Genomic DNA, 23,099 nt, shown 5'->3' on the forward strand with positions numbered 1-23,099 from the left:
TTGCATGCTTGCCTAGCATGTACAAAGCCCTGGGTTTGATTCCCCAGAACCACTTACACAGAAATAGCTAGAAGCGGAATGTGGCTCAAGTGACAGAGTGCTAGCCTTGAGTAAATATGTGTCCAAGGACAGTGCCCAGGCCCTGAGTTCTAGTCCCAGGACTGGCAAAAAAATAAAAATAAAAATAAAGTAAGGTCTTTTGACTTTACATTTCTAAGTAAGGAATAGATTTATTTATCTTTTCAGTTCTACACATTCTATATTTTTTACCCATCTAGAACATTCTCTTTTATGAATAGTTTTCAAAAAATAATCACATATAAGACTGATATTTTATGAATTCCAAGCCCATGACAACCCAGGAAATGAAAATTGAAATGAAAATTTTTGCTATCATTTATCATTAGAACTTTAAAAAGATCATTAATATGTGCTGTCTTATGTAGTATTTTAAATATAAGTATCTGGAAAAACATTTAGTAAAATGTGTGTGTACATATTTGTTATAAGTATATGAGTTTACTTAATACTATTGTTACCATGGGAAATATGGCAACTTCTGGATTGATGAAGTAGGCCAGGAGCGTAGCCTAGTGGTAGAGTGCTCGCCTAGCATGCTGGATGCCTTGGGTTTCATTCCTTCGTACCACATACACAGAAAGTGCCAGAAGTCGCGTTGTGGCTCAAGTGGTAGAACACTAGCTTTGAGCAAAAAGTGTCCAAGGACAGTGACCAGGCCCTGATTTCGAACCCTAGGACCAGCAAATAAAAAAAAAAAATCTACTTCACCATATATATATTATTCTCATAATCTCTGGGTGGTTGCTGAAAATTACTGTATTCTAATATTATGAATCTCACATTTTTTAAAGGAATATAAAACTATTTATTGACCACTGTTCACCATTATTTACAGTAAAGTAAACAATATACAGTTGGGTAACATTCTGATTACTACAAAGTTGTTTTTCTGGCTTTTGTGGAACCAGTAACCCAATACTGAAAAAAATTGAGCCTACATGTTAGGAATGAGTTAGAGTAAAGAAAAAGCATGCAGGTCAACAATTATAAAATTTTGTCCACTCATTTAGGCCAGTAGGTCCTAAATAGTCGAAATCTCTAACCAGTTGATTTTACATTTCCATGAGCAGAGTCTTAGATAGCTCATGATCTATGAGCTTTTAGTATACAGATTCTAATACTCTGTAAAGGAATGCTCATTACACAAACTTTTTTAAATATTTTTTATTGTAATTAATAAAAGGGTTACATGATATTTGCCATATAGAAGGTGCATTAATTCACATACATTGATACCCTTTCACATGTCTTGGTACCCTTTACCCTCCCCCCCCACAGCCCCCCTCTCCTCCCCCCGTCTTGGTTTTCCCCCCTTCCCTATCAAATTTCAAATAACCAAATACAAATAAATTCAATATATCAGATAACAAAGTGAGGTACTGTAACAATATGAGATAACCAAGGGACAGCAAAGGAGATGAGAGACAACATAGTACATTAAGGACAACAATCATTCCTTATATGGCTGTTTCAATATCCTGGAGGTCCCTTCAATTAGCTTCATACTATATGGCCTTATGTATCAAGATTTTGCTCTATTGCAAATCTCTGCTAGTAGAGCCCAAGGTTTCTACTGATTATGACGAATGAGGGAAACCATTGAGCCTAAGTTCCTTTGAGTCTGGCTTACTTCACTTAATATGATTTTTTCTAAGTCTTTCCATTTCCTAACAAATGGGGTGATGTCATTCTTTCTGACAGCAGCATAGAATTCCATTGTGTACAAATACCACAACTTGTTGATCCACTCATCAACTGAGGGACATCTAGGTTGGTTCCATATCTTTGCTATGGTGAATAATGCTGCAATGAACATTGTTGTCATTACACAAACTTTTAATGAAAGGAAATTAAAATTTATCTTAGTTGTCTCATCTGGGTGAGGGAAGCTGTTGATAAGACACTTTTCCTTTCAAGACATTTTGCAAACATATTGCATTTGCTATCTATGGCAGAGACTGGAGGACCTAAAGTTGAGGCTAGCCTGGCTACCTGCTAAGTTCAAGGCCAGCCTGAGCTGCCTAGTGACCCTGTCTTAAACAACAACAAAATAAAAAAGGGCTAGGGATGTAACACAGTGATACATCATTTGCCTACATATGCAAGGCTCTGGGTCTGATGCCCAACACCTCTAAACAAGCACAATCTCCGGAACAAAAAACTACCCATGTAAGTATTTTGTTTACATACACACAAACACACAAAAAAAATTCAGGATGGTCCTTCAACATAGCAGTTAAAGACAAGTTGTTCTGATTAAGTAATTGCCAGAAAAAGTTGCCTTATTAAAAAAAACATCTGTTCCTGAATACAGAGGAAATATACCATGGTATTAAATATTCTTTTCTGATAAAGGAAGCAACTACAGAAAGCCTTAATTATATTTGTTCAAAGTAACCAGTGCTATTGAGGGAAAAAAAACCAAACTCAACAACTCCCAATACTACTTTCAAAACCAACATATCAAACTTGATTTTCATTAGAATGTAGTTGTTTCACGCCATTAATTAAAAAACCAAGACTCAGATTATATATATATATATATGTATAAATATATATAAAAACAATGCAAACAATTATTGAGCTTTATCTTCTGGACAAGAATGCCAAGTTAGTCTCTCTTCATAAAAAGCAATTACAATCTGAGGACACTTCATATTAGCCTCTTTTTCCAGCACCACGTCAGCTTCATCTGAATCTTTCCATTTCATGAGAAACATCAATTCTCCACTGCTGTCTGTGGCACCAATTATTTGTTCAGGATCTAGACCTCTAGCAAAGCCCCTTGGTTTGTCAGCAGTACCTCTTTTTTTCTTTGATTTGCTGTCATCAGATTCACTGTCTGATAAAGATTTTCTTTTTGTACCATCCTTTTCTTTACCAGCTTTTTGAGAATGAAGAAATGCTTCAATTAATTGTGGACAATCTAAATTTTCTTCAGGTTCCCAAGTCTTATCAGCATCTGTAAATCCCTTCCACTTCAGGAAATATTCTACCTTCCCATTCACTACACGTCGGTCCAGTACTTTTTCCACAACAAATTCTTCAGGCTCTGCTTCTTCAATTTTTTTACTCTTTCCGTTTTGTTTCTTTCCCATGTTTTGCAATGTAGTTTTGTTAGAGGCCATTTTTAATTGTAGACTTGATGAGCTATTACTCAGATGCTCCCGGTTGCGATCGTGCGGCAGCAGCGTCTTGAATCTCACATTTTTCTGTGATCTTTTCCTTGAAATTGTCCAGGTATCTCAGAGAATCTTATGTGTCACTTCTTATAAATTAATGTATTTAGTATCAGCTATAGTAGTCTCAAAATTTAGAAATTTTATTGTAGTTGGCATATTTTTCTCTCTCTTTTTTTAAGCCATGAAAGTGGCAATGGGAATGCAAAAGCAAATCACAGCCAAAAGAGGGCAGATTGATGCCCTTCAGAGCAAGATTCAGTTTTTGGAAGAAGCCATGACAACTGCAAATAAGGTAAGTCTCTGTCAGAGTGGAAGAAACCCATATGTTCACTCAAAAACATTTTATAAGACAGAAACTAGACAGGAGAGATTCAGAGTGACTAAAAAAATGAGGGGAAAAGTTCTCAAAGGAGCATTGCAACAGGAACTTGGAAGATAGCTAGTGTTTTAAGAGTCAAGAAACAATTATAAGCAAGGTTCAGTCCGTTCTGATATATGTCGACTATTTCCTGACACCCATGTGCTCTACATGTGAGATAACATCACAGGAGTAGTAGAACCAGTTATATTCACGACACAGAAAAACACGAAGCTAATAAATATAGTAACACAGTTCTACACATCAAGTTAAGAAACACTCAGGAAGCTGAGATCTGAGGTTAGATGTTCAAAGCCAGCACAGGTAGGAAAGTTTATGAGACCCTTGCCTCCAGTTAGCTACCAAAATGCCAAAAGTAGAGTTGTAGCTTAAAGTGATAGAGCACTATTCTTGAGCACAAAAATTCAGGGCATGGCACAAGGCTATGAGTTCAAGCTCCAGGGCTTTCACCAAAACAAAAACAACTATAGTAAATGACTTTTTTTTTTTGCCACTCCTGGGGCTTAAACTCTGGACTTGGGCACTGTCCTTGAGCAGTTTTGCTCAAGGCTTATCACTCTGCCATTTGAGCCACAGAACCACTTCTGGCTTTTTCTGTGTATGTAGTTCTAAGGAATCAAACCCAGGGCTTCATGAATGCTAGGCAAGCACTCTACTGCTAGACCACACTCTCAGCCCAAATAAGTGACTCTTAATCTTGGAAAAGACGTGATGTTTATACACAGAGGATTACATTTGTGTGTTATTGAGAAGATGTGGAGGGAAGGTATTCTATAACATAAATGTGAATTAATGCGGCTTATAATTGAGGTAGCTGGCAGATAGTATTTGAGGACTGGGCATGTGTCTGTGTATCCCCAGGCAGCTTTATTCAGAGTAGTACAGTTTTCTGCATTGACGCAATGTACACTATGAATGAAACTGCTTATCAGCAAACATCAAATTTATATTATACTCCAACATTATCTGCTATTAGTCATTTTGAGGCAAATTTGCATTTTCAGATTTATAACATCTGACTATAATGAGGTAAGAAAACAACTGGCATAAGCACAAAACAGTAAGATAGTTAAAACAATTCATTAGTTTATTACCTCACAGTACAGCCTAGAATACTTTAGACTGAAGCTAAGTATTAGCAAATGTGGACATGTGTTTTTGGATCCCCTCATTGTACGAACTGACCTATTTCCTGTTTGTTCCTATTTCTTCCCTTCTTTTTCTCAGACCCTCTTTTTTGCCTTTGGAAGTCTACAACACTGTTTAGTCTTCCTTGATAGTACTGAATGCTTTAAGAAGTTATCATCACAAATGTAGACATTTGTGAAATGAATATTCAGCCATGAAACATTTTTTTGAGTAAATGTATTTTTTCTAAACCTCTCTTTAAATTTTTTTGGCAGTATTAGGATTCAACCCCAGAGCCTTGTGCTTACTAAGCAGGCATTCTACCACTTAAGCCATACCTCCATCTTAAATCTCTTTTCATTTAAAATAAATTCAGTAAAATTGAATATGTGATTACTCAATCCTAATTTACCAAAATAGTGTCTTTTTATGACCTCGTTATTTAGTATTTTGCTGATTTCATAGGAGATTTGTTAAGACTAAAGAAAGAAATAATAATAGTGATGAAAGCAGTAGATGTGTAATAGCATAGTTTAGTAACTCCCATCTTTAGCTTAGAAGCAGTTAAATGGCATAGGAGTAAGATGTATCTAATATAAGATCCTTTTTATTAAAAGATTTTTATTAACATGGATTTTTTTTTTAACAAATACACTTTATTATTTATAAACTACAAGGTTATCTGTGTACAGGGAAACTCATTCTTTTTTTTTCTTTTTTTTTTTTTTTGCCAGTCCTGGGCTTTGGCTCAGGGCTTGAGCACTGTCCTTGGGCTTTCTCAAGGCTAGAGCTCTACCACTTGAACCTCAGCACCACTTCCGGCTTTTTTCTATGTATGTGGGGTACCGAGGAATTGAGCCCGGGTCTTCATGAATGCTAGGCAAGCACTCTACCACTAGGCCAAACTCCCGGCCCCATGGGAAACTCATTCTTGTGCAACCATTAGAATAAAACAGTGAGTCAGATAAGGCTGACAACAGGCCCACTACTGTGCAGAAAATGCCAGTTACTCAGAAAGTAGACCAGAGTAATTACCAGAAAGGACAAAAGTATTGGTAGTGTGCCTATAAGTACCATCAATTAATTACCTCATGTGCAGATCAAGTGCTCCACAGTCCACCCAGTCAGGTAGGAATCTGCCTGTCCTGCTGAAGGAGCAAAGCCCCAGGACTAGTTAACTTCCCTACATTCTACAAGGCTTTGTTCAGGTGACTGTGGAATGTGCTGTCAAAAACCTTATTCAGGGTGTGGGGGGGGAGGGAAATGGGTACCAAGACATGTGAAAGGGTATCAATGTACATGAATTAATGCACCTTCTATCTGGCAAATATCATGTAACCCTTTTACTAATTACAATAAAAAAAATGCAAAACAAAACAAAACAAAAAAAACCTTATTCATTTCTGCTGCAAGTTCTCTCAGAACCAACTCTGTGGATTCGTCACTGACATTCAGAATCCGCACAAAGAATTTATTCCACACTTGTATCCCTGATTTTTTACATCATATTTCAAATGTCAAGTTTAACAAAAAAAAGTATTCAAGAATGGAATTCCTGTATATTTCAAGGTCTTTTAATAAGTGTTTTATATTCTCATCACCTCTTAGCATCTACATCAGTGACTATCTCTGATATTTTCTCCTCTATAATGATAGGAGAAGCATTTTTTAAAAGAAGAGAAGTGTAAACTCAGCCAGGAATTGAGCAGTGTTGCAACAGAAAAAAACAAGATGGCTGGAGAACTAGAAGTTCTGCGATCACAGGAACGCCGCTTGAAAGATAAGGTTGCTAATATGGAAGTTGCTCTTGATAAGGTATTATAAACTAAATATATAAGGTAATTATCATCCTAATAATAGCTAGATAGAATAGTTCTGAATAAAGGGTATATGTAATTAGGAAAGGAATCCATCAACCTGTATCATATATCAATGTACACAGTGAAACTATACTGTATAGAGCAGACTCCTCTGAGTTTGAGGAACATAACCATGAAGCATACTTTTTACTACATTACCTTTTTAAGACTAACACAGTCACAGGAACAGTAGGACAGAACATGTAAGAAATTCTTAGCCCAGCACCAGTAGCTCATACCTGTAATACTAAGCTACTTTAGGAAGCTGGAGGAGTATGGTTCAAAGCCAAGCCAGGGGACAAAAGTCCTTGAGAATCTTATCTCCAATTAACCACCAGAAAACTGGAAGTGTCCTTGTGACCCAATGTGATAGAGCAGTAGCCTTGAGCTGAAGAGGTCAGGAACAGTGCCCAAGTCCAGAGTTCAAGCTCCACAATCCAAAAAAAAAAAAAGATGTAAGAAATGTAAGAAATTGTTCATATGTACTTAGTTCTTTCAATAAGCAAGAACACTTCCAGGAGCAGCTGACCATCAAAGAATGGCCTGGCATTAGGTGGAAGGTAGCCTTTTAAATGTCAGTAAACTGAAAAGGGGTCCAGAAAGTATAGGCAAAAAGCACAACTTAATTGCTGGGCACAAAAAAAAAAAACAAACACAATTGCTTAATTGCTGGGTTCACTCCTGTAATCCTAGCTACTCAGGAAGCTGAGATCTGAGAACCACAGTTCAAAGCCAGCCTTGGCACTAAAGTCTGTGAGACTCTTACCTCCAATTAACCACCAGAAAACCAGACGTAGTGCTGTGGCTCAAGGCGTAGGGCAGTAGCCTTGCACTGAAGAGCTCAGGGACTGTGCCCAGGCCCAGAGTTCAAGTCCCATGACCGACCAAAAAAAACCCACCAACCCCCCCCCCAAAAAAATCCTACAACTTAACAACATTCCACTGGTTATGGAACTGTATTATCCTTGAGATGTATTAGGATATTTGTCTTCCTGTTGTCTAGAAACTCTGGGAGCTTAAAACTACTAAATCCAAGTCTTCATTTCTAAGAGGTTAGAAAAAAACAATCTGTGATCCCACTATGAAAGCCCTGTTTTTTTTTTTTAAACATGTAATACCAAGTCAAATAATTGCATTTATTATTTTTGAATTTTTTGCCAGTCCTGGGTCTTGAACTGAGGGCCTGAGCACTGCCCTTGAGCATTCTCAAGGCTAGAGCTATACCACTTGAGCCACAACACCACTTCTGTCATTTTCTATGTATGTGGTAGTGAAGAATCCAACCCAGGTCTTCTTGAATGCTGGCCAAGCATTCTTACCACTAGGTCAAACTCCTGGCCTTGCACTTGTTATTCCTGTATGAACTTTACTAATGCTTTACTAATATGGAAGAGGGACTCCCTTTCAACACCATTCATTCTTTTGAGTATCCTCCACAAATTAAATGTTATAAATTCTATGTATTTGCTGAGTATATAAAGAATAAACATATAGCTGCAGCTTACTGACTAAACAGGTAACCTCAGTGTGATATGCTGATGGAGACAGTGGGGGTCCTTGAAGACATAGCAGCTCCACATTTACAGGTTAATGAAATAAAAGTCCATAAAGAGTAGCGCATAAATCACTTATGGTTGCTTGATCGTAGGCATCTTTGCAGTTTGCAGAGTGTCAAGATATAATACAACGCCAAGAGCAAGAGTCTGTACGCCTAAAACTTCAGCACACTTTGGATGTTAAAGTAAGGAATTTTTCATCATAAATAGTTGTGTAAGCAGAGCTAATGCCTTTTTAATGTGCTCTTATCTTTCAATATTACATGATACTAACAATTACAAAATCCAAATATAGTTACATACTGTATCCATCCTTTTTATTTATGATAGCAAGTTGAAACACCACACGTTATCCTTACTTGACAGTAAACAACTTTAACAAGTTTCAAAAGCCTTGGGAATCTCCAAGGGAAATTTGTCTCACACAAGTTCAGAGAGTGCAAAGACCCAAAGAACTAGTAATATGTGGTTTGTTAGAGGAATAGCAACAGTAATGTAACCTACATAACAAAATATTTTTTTAAAAAATAGTACATATTAAGGCCAGGAGCATAGCCTAGTAGTAGAGTGCTCACCTAATGTGCCGGAAGCCTGAACACGAATGTGTTCGATTCCTTGGTTACCACATAACTGAAAAAGCCGGAAGTGGTGCTGTGGCTTAAATGGCCTTTAGAAAGCTCAAAGACAGTGCTCAGGCCCTGAGTTCAAGCCCCAGGACTGGCAAAAAGAAAAAAAATTGCTGACATATTTTGAAGTCTTGATAATGGATGTTGACTTGCATTTTTAAATGTATTTTAATTTTGCAAAGCTTTATTGTTGTAGGTTAGTAATTATTTTATTTACATCTATACTTTTTTACCAGGAACTTCAGGGACCTGGATATACCTCAAATTCTTCATTGAAACCACGCCTTCTCCAGCCAGCATCTGTTACTCGTTCTCATTCGAATGTGCCATCTTCTCAGTCTACTGGCAGCTTCCTGTCACATGTAAGTAAACGGTTGTAAGCCAGTAAGGAAATGATGTCATTTGTAAGTATTTTTAAGTTGGAGAAAAGTTTACTAAAATTAAGATATTTCTAACTGGCATTTTAATTACTAGATTTTATGCTTAACATCTTCCTATAAATCCAGATAAGTGAAATACTTTTTACACTATTAGATATATTATGGAGAAAGCAAAATTGAAATATTCATTGGATTAATGCTAGCAATAATTATCAAGGTAAATTACTTAATAATATTATATTCAATTGTTTTTTTCTTTTTCTTTCTTTTTTTTTTTTTGGTCGGCCATGAGAATTGAACTCTGGGACTGAGTGTTGTCCTTGAGCTCTTCAGCTCAAGGCTACTGCCCTACCCCTGGAGCCACAGCTCCACTTCTAGTGATTAATTGGAGATTAGAGTCTCTTGGGCACTTGGACTTTAGTACCCAGCTGTCTGGCTTTGAACCTCTGTCCTCAGATCTCAGCCTCCTGAGTAGCTAGGATTCTTTTTTTTTTATTTTCATCACCAACATTTTCTGATTACAAAGCAGATGTTGATATTATTACAGTATTTTACCTTGTTATCTGATATATTGTATATATGCTTATTTGGTTATTTGAAAGCAGATAGGGAAGGGGGAAAACAAGATGAGGGGTAGGGTTGGGGGGAGGGAAATGGGGACAAAAACATGAGAAGGGGTATCAATGTTTGTGAAGTAATGTACCTTCTATCTGGTGAATATAATGTAATCCTTCTATTAATTACAATAAAACATAAAAACATATACACACACACACACACACACACACACACACACACACACACACACAAAGCAGATGTTGAGGACTGGAAGTGCTCAAGCAGTAGAGTGTGTAACAAACACCAGGTCCTGAGTACAAATTCAGAACTACCAAAAATTAAACAAACAACAGAAGAAAACAATCACACTTATCAAAGCAAACACTGAGATGTCTGAAGTAAGCATCACCTCAAATGCTGTGGCCAACTAGTATTTACCAAGCTGAAAAGTATATGTTGTATATTGTTTCTCATATATTTGTTTATAGTAAGCATACTAGTCATAAGCCATTTTTCTCCCCTTTAGTTAAAATAGAGTAACTTAGCCAGTCAAGGTAGCTCACACCTGTAATCCTACCTACTCAAGAGACTGAGATCTGAAGATTAGGGTTCAAAGCCAGCCTGGGCACTAAAAAGTCCCTAAAACTCTTACCTCCAATTAATCACCAGAAAACCGGAAGTGTTGCTGTGGTTCTAGGGGTAAGGTGGTAGTTTTGAGCTGCAGACCTTAGGGACAATGCCCAGGCCCAGAGTTTAAGTCTCACAACAGACCTCCCCACACACACAAAAAAAATAGAGCAATTTGTGAAACTTTTTGTAACTTTTCATACTTTTAGAGAGCACAAGGAAAACTATGCACTCTATAAAATTCAGGCTTGTAACCAGGCATGGTGACTTACACCTGTAATCCTAGCTACTCAGGAGGCTAAGATTTAAGGATCCCAGTTCAAAGCTAACCCAGTCACTAAAGATTTGGAGACTTTTTTTCTCCATCACTAAATCAGGAATTGGGACTATGGCTCCATGCGTGGTAGTCTTAAATTGAAGAACTCAAGGACAATGCCCAGGCCCAGAGTTCAAGCCCTAAGACCCACAAAAAAAAAAAAAATCGTGCTGAGGCTCAAGTGGTGGAGTTCTAGCCTTGAGAAAACCCAAGGACAGTGCTCAAGCCCACGACTGGCCAGGAAAAAAAAAATGTGTGCAGTAGCCGGGCATGGTGGCTTACTCCTATAATCCTAACTACTCAGGAGGTTGAGATCTGAGGATGCAGGTTCAAAGACAGCCCGGGGGGCTGGGAGTTTGGCCTACTGGTTAAAGTGCTTGCCTAGCATGCACAAAGACCCAGGTTCGATTCCTTGGTACCACATACATACAAAAAAACCGGAAGTGGTGCTGAGGCTCAAGTGGTAGAGCTCTAGCCTTGAGAAAGTCCAAGGACAGTGCTCAGGCCCTGAGCCAAAGCCCAGGACTGGCAAAAAAAAAAAAAAAAACAAAAAAACAACAACAACAACAAAAAAAAAACAAAGACAGCCCGGGCACTAAAGAACATGACATTCTTATCTCCAATTAATCACTAAAAACAGGGAAATGGAGTTGTAGGGCAGTAGCTTTGAGCTGAAGAGCCCAGAGTTCAAGCCCCATGACCCACAAAAAAAAAAAAAGATGTGTGTACTGAAAATGAACTATCATTCAGAAATAACTGAATGTTCTATGAAGAAGTAGAATACTCCTGGTGCTGGAGGCTCACACCTGTAATCCTAGGTACTTAGGAGGCTGAGATCTGAGGATAGCAGTTTAAAGCCAGCCAAGACAGGAAAGTCCATGTGACTCTTATCTCTGATTAACTACCAGAAAACAAGAAGTAGATCTGAGCTTCCAAGTGGTAGAGTGCTAGCTGTGAGTAAAAGAACTCAGGGACAGCACTCAGGACCTGAGCTCAAGCTCCATCACTGACTAAATAAGTAAGTAAATAAATAAAATAAAATATTAATGATATTAGAAGGTCAGCATAATTCTCTTTCTCACTGGAATTGACAATGGCTAGAGGAAAAACAAAAAAGTATACTTTTTAAGTATTCTAAAACTCTATTACTTTCAAAACATGAACATTGATAACAATTGAATTAACATCTATCTTCTAAAAGTAACCCTGCAAATCAGACTCCAAAAACCATCAGACTCACAATAATAGAAAAACAGAGCAAGGCAAAATCTATTTCTACAGAAGTGTGCACTATCAGCCAAAAATCTGGCAAGCACGCACACAGAGTAAGCAGGCTGCTTTTAATTTATCCTTAACAGCTGGTCTACCCCTCTCCTCAGATTGGTTGAGCTCAGATTCGCAATCTGCCTAGAATCAACTAGTTTGAAGAGGGTAAAAATGTTATTTATATAAAGTAACCATTAAAAGACTTAAAGCCTGTCCTGGTTGCTCATGACTATAATACAAGCTACTCAGAGGGCTGAGATCTGGGGATCACAGTTCAAAGCCAGCCTGGGCACAAAAGTCTATGAGACTCTTATCTCCAGTTAACCATCAGAAAACTGGAAGTGGCACTGTGGCTCAAAGTGGTAGAGCAGTAGCCTTGAGCTGAAGAGCTCAGGCCTAGAGTTCAAGCCCCACAACCAACAAAAATAAATACATGCATACATACATACATACTTTGAAATAAGATGTACAGTTCACAGGCGATCTCACTCTTTTTTTCTTCTAATATTTTTTATTTATTTATTTATATTTACTTGTTTGTTTGTTTGTTTTTTGCACCAGTCGTGGGGCTTGAACTCAGGGCCTGAGCACTTTCCTTGGACTTTTTTTCTCAAGGTTAGAGCTCTACCATTTGAGCCACAGTACCACTTCCAGCTTTTTTTCTATGTATATATGTGGTACCAAGGAATCGAACCTGGGCCTTCGTGCATGCTAGGCAAGCACTTTACCACTAGGCTAAACTCCCAGCCCTGTTTTTCTTTTCTTTTCTTTTTTTTTTCTTTTCTTTTCTTTTTTTTTTTTTTTTTTTTTTTTTGAGCTTCTTTTGCTCAAGGCTAGCACTCTGCCACTTGAACCACAGCACCATTTCCAGCTTTTTCCTTTTAGGTGGTACTGAGAAATTGAACCTAGGGTTTCATGCATGCTAGGCAAGCACTCTACCACTAAGCAATATACCCACCCTACACAAGCAGTCTCAAAACATATGCACACCCTGTACTATTTCTTGTACAATCTGAGATGTCTTGTTAGGTGTGTCTAATCTTAGAGCAGCTATTCTTTTTTGTCTGTTGTTGTTGGCCACTGAGCCTGGGCATTATTGTGTTTGAGCTCTTCAGCCTTGAGCTGAAGCCCTTGAGCCACAGCACCACTTCTGGTTTTCTTTTTTTTTTTTTTTTTGCCAGTCCTGGGCTTGAGCTCAGGGTCTGAGCACTGTCCTTGGACTTTCCCAAGGCTAGAGCTCTACCACTTGAGCCTCAGCACCACTTCGGGCTTTTTCTAAGTATGTGGTACTAAGGAATCGAACCCGGGTCTTCATGCATGCGAGGCAAGCACTCTACCACTAGGCCACACTCCCGGCCCCACTTCTGGTTTTCTAGTGGTTAGTTGGAGATAAGATGGAGATAAAGTCTCATGAAATTTAAATTAGTGCCCAGGCTGGCTTAGAACCAAGATCCTCACATCTCAGTCTCCTAAGTAACTTGGATTATAGGCATGAGTCACCACTCTAGCAGAGCAACCATCCTTTGTGTGTGTATGTGTGTGTGTGTGCGTGTTAGTCTTGGGACTTGAACTCTGGGCCATTGTGGTATTGTCCTTGTGCTCTTCAGCTCAAGGCTACTACTTTACCCCTTGAGCCACAGCATCACTTCTCATTTTCTGGTGATTAATTGGAGATAAAAGTCTTATAGTCTCCAAGAGAAAGAGTATCAATGCGTGGGAAGTAATGCACCTTCTATCTGGTGAATATAACTGTAACCCCTCTATACATATATATATGTATATATATACATATATATACATATATATACATACATATATATATATAAAGAGAGAGAGAGAGTGAGTCTCACAGTCTTTGGTTCCCAGGTTGGCTTTGTACCGAGATCCTCAGATCTAAGCCTCATGAGTAACTAGGATTACAGGCATGAGTCATGGCGCCTGGCTAAAGCAGCCATTCTTAACTGGTCTACATTTTTTAAAATCCTTCATTATCCCAAAGCAGTTCCTCTTTTTCTGCCTTTATTTGCCAATATTGTCTTAGCATAATAATAATAAAAGAGCCCAGTCTACAGACTAAAGCAGGAACTTTTCTTTTAGATCTTTATTGAAAAGGTGATAAGCAATGGGTTACAGTTAAATACATAAGGTAATAAGTATTTTTTTTTACACACTGTTACCCCATCCCTTTTCTGCCATTTATCCCTTCCTCCCCGCCAAGTTGTAAGATTCATATCCAGCATAGGGTCAAGTGAGAATCAATGTTGCTTTAATTCATCCTTTGTCCTGCTGTTTCTATGATTCCCTTTCCCTTCCACAGACCAAATAATCTTCTTTCTTTTGTTTTTCTCACCTGTCCTGGGGCTTGAACTCAGGGCTGGGCACGATTATTAAGCTTTCTCAAGGCTAGCACTGTATCACTTGAGCCACAGCACCATGTCTGGCTTTTTCTATATTTGTGGTATCGAGGAATCATACTCAGGGTTTTGTGCATGCTAGGCAAGCACTCTATCTCTAGGCCATACTCCTAGCCCACAGATCAAATATTCTTATATTTCTGTACGCAAGGTACAGAAAACAAAGAGAAAAGGGAAAAACTGCATACAGGACATAATAACATCTTGTTTCCATATCTTGAAGTTTATGTTGTTATGTTTCATTATATATGCACTTAGTAATTACATTATCTGGTGTGGTGGCTCATACCTATAATCCTGGCTACTTAGGAGGATGAAATCTGAAAATAAAAACCACATAAAACTTTTTTTTTTTGGTGGGTCATGGGCTTGAGCTAGGCTAGGGCACTGTCCCTGAGCTCTTCTGCTCAAAGCTACGGCCCTACCCTTGAGCCAAGCCCCACTTCCCATTCTCTAGAAATTGAGTAGAGATAAGAGTATCAGGTCCTTTTGTGCCCAAGCTGGCTTTGAACCTTGATCCTCAGATCTTAGACTCCTGAGTAGCTAGGATTATAGGCGTGAGCCACCTGCCTGTAAAGCAGGAACTTTTTTTTCATATATTTTTTATTATAATTAATAGAAGGGTTACATTATATTTTCCAGATAGAAGATGCATTAATTCACATACATTGATACCCTTTCTCATGTCTTGGTCCCCATTTCCCTCCCCCCCCAGCCCCACCCCTCATCTTGTTTTCCCCCCTTCCCTATCCAATTTCAAATGACCAAATACAAATATATCCAATATATCAGATAACAAAGTAAGATACTGTACCAATATGAGATAATCACGGAATAGCAAAAGAGACTGCAGAGCTTTTGTATGGCAAAGGACATAGCTAGTAAATTAGGAAGCCTACAGAATGGGAGAAGATCTTCACCAACCACACAACAGACAAAGGCCTCATATCTAAAATATATCAACAGCTCAAAAAACTGAATCACCCCAAAACTAATCTCCAAAAAAACAACCATCCCATTAAAAGATGGGCCAAAGACTTAAAGAGAGTCTTCTCTGAAGAAGAAACAAAAATGGCCTATAGACACATGAAGAAATGCTCAACATCTCTTGTCATAAAAGAAATGCAAATCAAAACAACTCTAAGATTCCACCTCACTCCAGTTAGAATGGCCAGGATAAAGAAAACTAATAACAACAGATGCTGGAGGGGATGTGGCCAGGAGGGATCACTACTACACTGCTGGTGGGAGTGCAAACTCATTCAACCACTATGGAAAGCAGTATGGCAGTTCCTCAAAAGACTAAACATAGAGCTCCCCTATGACCCAGCAATTCCACTACTAGGCATTTACCCAATTGTCCAGAAACAAGGACAGACTAAATCCACCAGCACAACGATGTTCATTGCAGCACTATTTACCATAGCAAAGATATGGAACCAACCCAGATGCCCCTCAGTTGGTGAGTGGATCAACAAGATGTGGTATTTGTACACAATGGAATTCTATGCTGCTGTCAGAAAGAATGACATTACCCCATTTGTTAGGAAATGGAATGACTTAGAAAAAATCATATTAAGTGAAGTAAGCCAGACTCAAAGGAACATAGTCTCAATGGTTTCCCTCATTTGTCATAATCAATAGAAACCTTGGTCTCTCCTAGCAGAGATTTGCAATAGAGCAAAACCTAGATACATAAGGCCATATAGTATGACGTTAAATGAAAGGACCTTTAGGATATAGAAACAAAAGCCATATAATGAGTGATTGTTGTCCTTAAAGCAGGAACTTTTAAGCAACCTAATGTTGATAGAAATTACAGCTTTTCTCCACACAAACACAACAAAACGCATCTAAGGTTGTAAGAAGCACAGAAAGAGTATTTGTGTGATCTTTTGTAAGTTAATTATGTTGTGTGATTTTTGTCTCTTTATAATGAGGAGTCTGGACAAGATAATTTCTAAGGTTATCTAGAAAGATCAATTCTGAAATTCCATGGATTTTGATGATCAAAACAAGTCTCTGTCTCTCTCTGTCTCTGTCTCTCTCTCTTGCTCATTCTCTCTCTTTCTCTGTGTATATATATATATATATATGCATACATACACACATAAACACACATATATATACACACATATGTAAAACAGCAAAAAAATAAGCTGTATTTTCTTTTTCTTTTTTTTTTTTTTTTGCCAGTCCTGGAGCTTGGACTCAGGGCCTGAGTACTGTCCTTGGACTTTCTCAATGCTAGTGCTTGCTGCTCTTCCACTTGAGCCACAGCCCCACTTCTAGCTTTTTCTATGTATTGGGTACCAAGGAATCAAACCTGAGTCTTCGTGCACACTATGCAAGCACTCTACCACTAGGCCAAACTCCTAGCTCCAGCTGTATTTTCTAAATTGATTGCCAATAATACTTTATATAATTACTTTCTTTATAAAATGTTCATTATAGGATTAGAGATGTAGCTCCATGTTAGAACAGTTGTTTACTGCAGACAAAACCCTGAACTTGATTTCCAAAACCAAAATAGAAAGATGTATATGTATATATAAAGTAGATGTATATGTTTGCATATATATAGGTATAAATACTGATTGAAAGACATGAAGAGGGCTGGGAGCGTAGCCTAGTAGTAGTGTGCTTGCCTTGCATGCACAGAGCCCTGTGTTCGATTCCTCAGTAGGATATACACAGAAAAAAAGCCAAAAGTGGTGCTGTGGTTCAAGTGACAGAGCACTGGCCTTGAGGAAAAAGTGTCTAAGGACAGTGCCCAGGCTTGAGTTCAAGCCCCAGGACTGGCAAAAAAATAATAATAAAATAAAAATAAATAAAAAGACGAAGAGAATGAGGAACCACAGTGGTGTATAGACATATGCACAGGAATAGGTGGGCATATGTATGTGTAAGTGTATATATGGGGATATAAATGACTATGGGAATCACATATTTAAGAAGGTCTGGGTGGGAGAGCTTTGACCTTCCCAGCAGTCTACCCATAGAAGAAGGAGGAGGCCCTTGGAGGCTCAAAGGTTTGCTACCACCTTGGCCTTCGGAGTCACTCCTTGCTAGGGAGGATGGGGCTTCCATGTCTAAGTGTTCAGCATCCAAGCTACATCCAGTGGCACATTCACCAGGCATTTTATTCATAACCACTCAACTCCATAGGCCACTAGAATGACTGCCAAGCCCAAGCCTTCAGTGAGTGCCTCCACAGGGACTCCTATGCTTCTGTCTCTCGTATCTGCCAGTATCTTGAGCAGCCTCCTTTTGCATCTCAGCTACCAGCAGAGTTCTCCACAGCTTTTAAAGTTCTTTTGGTGGGGTGGCTGCTAAACTCTCCCATCCATCAGCCACCTTTTCTGACCAGCTCACACCAGAGTCTGTGGCAAAGTATTCCAATACTCAGTCCATAATTTTATCTTATCCTCAGGCTTCCAGAGTGACTCAGTCTCCAACAATCTCCAGATGACATCAATCACCTTCTGAAGTAAGGGAAGCAGAAAAAATGCTTTTCTTGGGCCAGGAGTTTGGCCTAGTGGTAGAGTGCCTGCCTAGCATACACAAGGACCCAGGTTCGATTTTTTGGCACCACATAACATAGAAAAAAGCCAGAAGTGGTGCTGAGGCTCAAGTGGTAGAGCTCTAGCCTTGAGAAAGTCCAAGGACAGTGCTCAAGCCCTGTGTTTATACCCCAGGACTAGCAAAAAAAAAATTTTTTTTAAGTGTGCCAGTCTCCAGCCCAGCTGGTAGCTGATACTTGGTTATTTTTTTGAACTCAGGGCCTGAGCACTGTCCTTGGGCTTTCTCAAGGCTAGAGCTCTGCCTCTTGAGCCACAGCACCATTTATGGCTTTTTCTATATATGGGTACCGGGACTTGAACCCTGGTCTTCGTGCATGCTAAGCAAACACTCTTCCACTAGGCCACACCCCCTGTCCCTGCCCCTTAGTAAGTTTTAAGCATTTTTTTAATGTTTTTTATTTTATTTTTGTTTTTGGCTATTTTGGATATCAGTTCTTTCATTTAAACTCATATTTTGTTTTTGTGAAATTAGGATATAATAGTTACACAGAGGTAGATTTTCTTGTGACATTTCCACATATGTAAACAATGTATTCTAATCAATCTCCTCTTCATTCTCCTTATCCTCTTCTCTCCTTCCTAAAACAGTTTCAACAAGTTTCATTGTTTTTGATACATGCACGCAATATACTTCATCCTTTCCTACCTAACTCTTCTCCTGCCCCCAACCTCCTAATGATGAACAACTTTCATTAAATTTTCACATTGTCTTCATATATAGTTGCTATGTATTTCAAAATCATTCACCCTCTGCCAGGCACTGTGGCTCATGCCTGTAATCCTAGCTACTCAGAGGTCTGAGATCTGAGGATCTAGGTTCAAAACTAGACCCAGTACAAAAGGACCTGAGACTCTTATCTCCAATTAACCTCTAGAAAATGAGAAGTGGGGCTTGGCTCAAGGGTAGGATGGTAACCTTGAGCTGAAGAGCTCAGGGATAGCACCCAGGCCCAAGGGTAGGGCGGAAGCCTTGAGCTGTAGAGCTCAGGGACATCACCCAGGCCAAATGCAAGCCCCATGACCCTCAAAAAAAAAATGTCCTCCCTTTGGGGCTGGGAGTTTGGCCTAGTGGTTAAAATGCTTGCCTAGCATGCACGAAGACCCGGGTTCGATTCCTTGGTACCACATACATAGACAAAAGTCGGAAATGGTGCTAAGGCTCAAGTGGTAGAGTGCTAGCCTTGAGAAAGTCCAAGGACAGTGCTCAGGCCCTGAGCTCAAGCCCAGGACTGGCAAAAAAAAAAAAAAAGTCCTCCCAATTCCATCTACTTCTGTGCAAAATGATATTTCATTTTTATTTATGTCTATATAATATTTAATATTATGTATGTACACATATGCATGATAAATGCATTTATATATTTTAAATACATGATAAATGTGTGTGTATATATATATAAACATAGATATATAGGTATCTTTCAGGTATATTTACTTCTCAGTCTTGTATGGGATCAATAAAAATACCAGAATATTCAGAGTTAAAAAGTAAATCAGGGGCCGGGAGTTTGGCCTAGTGGTTAAAGTGCTTGCCTAGCATGCATGAAGACCCGGGTTCGATTCCTCAGTACCACATACATAGAAAAAAGCCGGAAGTGGTGCTGAGGCTCAAGTGGTAGAGCTCTAACCTTGAGAAAGTCCAAGGACAGTGCTCAGGCCCTGAGCTCAAGCCCATGACTGGCAAAAAAAAAAAAGTAAATCAGTTGAGGGCCGGGGGTTTGGCCTAGTGGTAGAGTGCTTGCCTAGCATGTCCATGACTGGCAAAAAAATAAATAAATAAAATAAATCAGTTGAAATGTGATGTAAAAAAATCAATGTTAATAAATTCTTTAATAAATGTAAATCAGAATCAGGGGCTAGGGGCTCAAACCTATAATCCTAGCCACTCAAGAGCCTGAGATCTGAAGACTATGTTTTAAAAGCAGCCCATGCAGTATAGTCCATGAGAGTCTTACTTCCAGTTAACCTAGAAAATCAGAAATGCCCATGTGGCTCAAAGTAGTAGGGTGCTAGCCTCTGAGCTAAAAAGCTCAGAGACAGTACTCAGGCCCTTAGTTCAAGCCTCATGACTGGCCAAAAAAAAAAAAAAGTAGGCCTGAAGTCTGGCCTAGCATGCACAAAGAGCTGGGTTCTATTCCTCGGTAGCACATACACAGAAGAAGCCAGCTCAAGGCTCAAGTGGTAGAGCTCTGGCCTTGAGAAAGTCCATGGACAGTGCTCAGACCCTGTGTTTATACCCCAAGACTATAAAAAAAAATTTTTTTTTTAAGTGTGTCAGTCTCCAGCCCAGCTGGGAGAGGATCAAAGTTTGGGGCAAGCCCAGGCAAAAAGAATGGTTAATCTTAAATAAGGAATTAAAATTATTTTGCCTAGATATAGCTGAAAATATAAAATGACATGGAAAGAATGTTTATAGTGTTATTAAAATTAAAGAATGAAAGATAATAGTGTATATGTATATGACACATTTTTTTTTTGGTTGGTCATGGGACTTTAACTCTGGGCCTGGTGCTGTCCTTGAACTCTGCAGCTCAAAGCTACCACCCTAGCCTTTGAGCCACAATGCCAGTTCTGGTTTTCTGGTGGCTAATTGGAGATAAGAGTCTCATGGACTTGGGTGTCTAGGCTGGCTTGGAACCCCAATCATCAGATCTTAACCTCCTGCGTAGCTAAAATAACAAGGGTGAGCCACCACGCTCAGCTATGACACACATTTTTCTGTATATGCATATATAATGTAGGTATAATCTTCTATTGATTAGTAATTGGTTATGATTGGTTATCCCTGCACAGGAAGATTTCAGGTTATTTTAATTTTCTGCTCCTTGTTTTTTTCTGCTTATCATAATTTCTGCTTATCAGTTGACTTATTTTATACAGTATACAACATACAACTCTGAAAAGCTAAGCCATTGTTTTGCACATTGTTTTATTTCAGCACTCTATGAAGGCAAACACATTAAAGGAAGATCCAACAAGAGACCTGAAACAGCTTCTACAAGAGTTGAGAAGTGTGATTAACGAGGAGCCAGCCGTGCCTCTGAGCAAGGCAGAGGATGATGGGAGAACACCTTCGCTGGGAGCCTTGAGTGTGGCTGTGTAAGACTGCCTGTGCTGAGAATGGGAAAGCTCCTCTCAGAAGTGGTTCACCATTAAGTTGTCATTTGTCACTCTCTGGGAAACAAAGGGAACCTGAAGTTACCAAGAAAAGCAATACCAAAGTAGAGGAGTTATATAGAAGAAAGTACTTGACATTAAGAGAAAATTTCTATTCATAAATAGAACAAGGTGTTACTCACCTTACATTATATAGTAATCTGTAATCCCCAGCAAGTTTTCTGCCCATGATATCACAACAGCAAATTGTGACAGGTGGGACTGTGTTTATGTATCCCATTTCATAAACAACAAACAGAAAGGAAAAAAACCCAGAAGACATAACAGTTCATTTGTGCTGGTGAAATACCTCAAGTTCAGAGCACCTACCTTACAAATGGGCCTGAGTTCAAACCACAGTACTGCCACCACCCCCCCAAAAAAAGCTGGTCCAAGTGGTTGATTTGTCTGAAATACATAGTCCATTGGTAGACATGCTAAAACTCTGAGAACCACATTAGTATAAACAAAGAGGAAAGATCCTGGTTCCCCATGTATTCATCAAATTAATTAATTCCATCAAATTAATAAAAAGGCAGATATTAAAACAATACAACTAGATTACCAGATTCTCTATGTATATATACCTGCAGAAATCAGTGAAGTCTTCATATTCTTTTTTATTTTTTTTTGTTGTTGTTGTTTTGTTTTGTTTTGTTTTTGCCAGTCCTGGGCTTGAGCACTGTTCTTGGGCTTTCTCAAGGCTAGAACTCTACCACTTGAACCAGAGCATCACTTCTGCCTTTTTTTTTATGTATGTGATACTGAGGAATCGAACCCAGATCTTTGTGCATGCTAGGCAAGCACTCTACCACTAAGCCAAACTCACAGCCCCTTCATATTCTTTTCAAAATAATGCTTCCAAATTTTCTTTTGTGTTGTCACTTAGATTACCTTAAATTATTTTAGTATGATACATCTATTTTTAGCATTGAGGCCAATTTTATATTCACTTCTGATTATATGGAAAGTATCTTAAAGTAATACTTCCTGAAATTATATCTTACACAATTTTTTTTGTAGGTTATGGGGCTTGAACTCTGGGCCTGGGAGCTGTCTCTCAGCACTTCAGTCAAGGATAGTGCTCTAGGACTTTGAAGAACAGCTCCACTTGTTGTTTTCTGGTGGTTAACTAGAGATAAGAGTCTAACAGACCTTCATGCTCAGAGTTGGCTTTAAACCATAATCTTCAGATCTCAGCCTCTTGAGTAGCTGGGATTACAGATGTTAGCCACCAGCACCCAGCTATACCATATATATGTAAATACTCTTCAGTTTCTTCAGATGCTTAGTTTCATATATGAATAGATGACAAAATATTATCTGGATTTATCTAATTATTATGAATAATGTTATTAGTTATAATAGAAAAATACTAGTAACAACTGAGTTATCTACTATAACATTGAATTATCTGAATCAAATAATGTCAGAAATATTCTGTTGGCTGCTCCATAAAGGAATATTGTTTTATTATAACTATAATGTGTCTTTTTAAGCCAGAACAGTTTTAATTAGTTTATTAGCATATAAGTAAATTTCAACATAGTGGGCTGGGAAGCTGGATTAGTGGTAGAGTACTTGCCTAGCATGCATGAAGCCTTGGATTCGATACCTCAGTACCACATGCACAGAAAAAGTGGCTCTGTGGCACAAGTTGTAAAGTGCTAGCCTGAGTAAAAGAGGCTCAGGAACAGTGCCCACACCCTGAGTTCAAGCCTCAGTATTGGTTGAAAAAACAAATTATTGTCTTACCTTTTTCTGTGAAGCTCAGGGGAACAGCTAGAAGTAACAGAATCTCCTAGTTCAAAGCACTAATCAGTGCCAGGATTACATGGCTCAAATTTCCATCACTCCAGCTACTAGAGATGGGCTTCAGTTGAACTGGATACCTTAGAAAATTCAAATTAATATTCTGTCATCCTATGAATGGCCTTGTTGATAAAGTCTAAACAACTTAACGCTTAAGAATCCATGGAGGGTACCA

At 38.7% G+C, this 23,099-nt stretch overlaps 1 protein-coding gene and 1 pseudogene across 6 annotated transcripts in view; one reads left to right on the forward strand and one right to left on the reverse strand.

Moving 5' to 3' along the window:
• Positions 1-23,099, forward strand: part of Ccdc158 (coiled-coil domain containing 158) — an 82,418-nt gene that overhangs the window by 46,695 nt on the left and 12,624 nt on the right. For all 6 annotated transcript variants that reach the window (XM_090343398.1, XM_090343394.1, XM_090343395.1 and 3 more), the window contains 5 exons: positions 3,443-3,555; positions 6,427-6,585; positions 8,278-8,370; positions 9,048-9,173; positions 20,895-21,055. In XM_090343398.1, coding sequence (XP_090199524.1) covers positions 3,443-3,555; positions 6,427-6,585; positions 8,278-8,370; positions 9,048-9,173; positions 20,895-21,055 — 652 coding nt within the window. The remainder of the gene's footprint in view (positions 1-3,442; positions 3,556-6,426; positions 6,586-8,277; positions 8,371-9,047; positions 9,174-20,894; positions 21,056-23,099) is intronic.
• LOC150055582 (chromobox protein homolog 3 pseudogene) lies at positions 2,658-3,233 on the reverse strand (annotated as a pseudogene).

Source organism: Megascapheus bottae, chromosome 13 (assembly GCF_031878675.1).
Source record: "Megascapheus bottae isolate mThoBot1 chromosome 13, mThoBot2.hap1, whole genome shotgun sequence".
Taxonomy (NCBI): domain Eukaryota; kingdom Metazoa; phylum Chordata; class Mammalia; order Rodentia; family Geomyidae; genus Megascapheus; species Megascapheus bottae.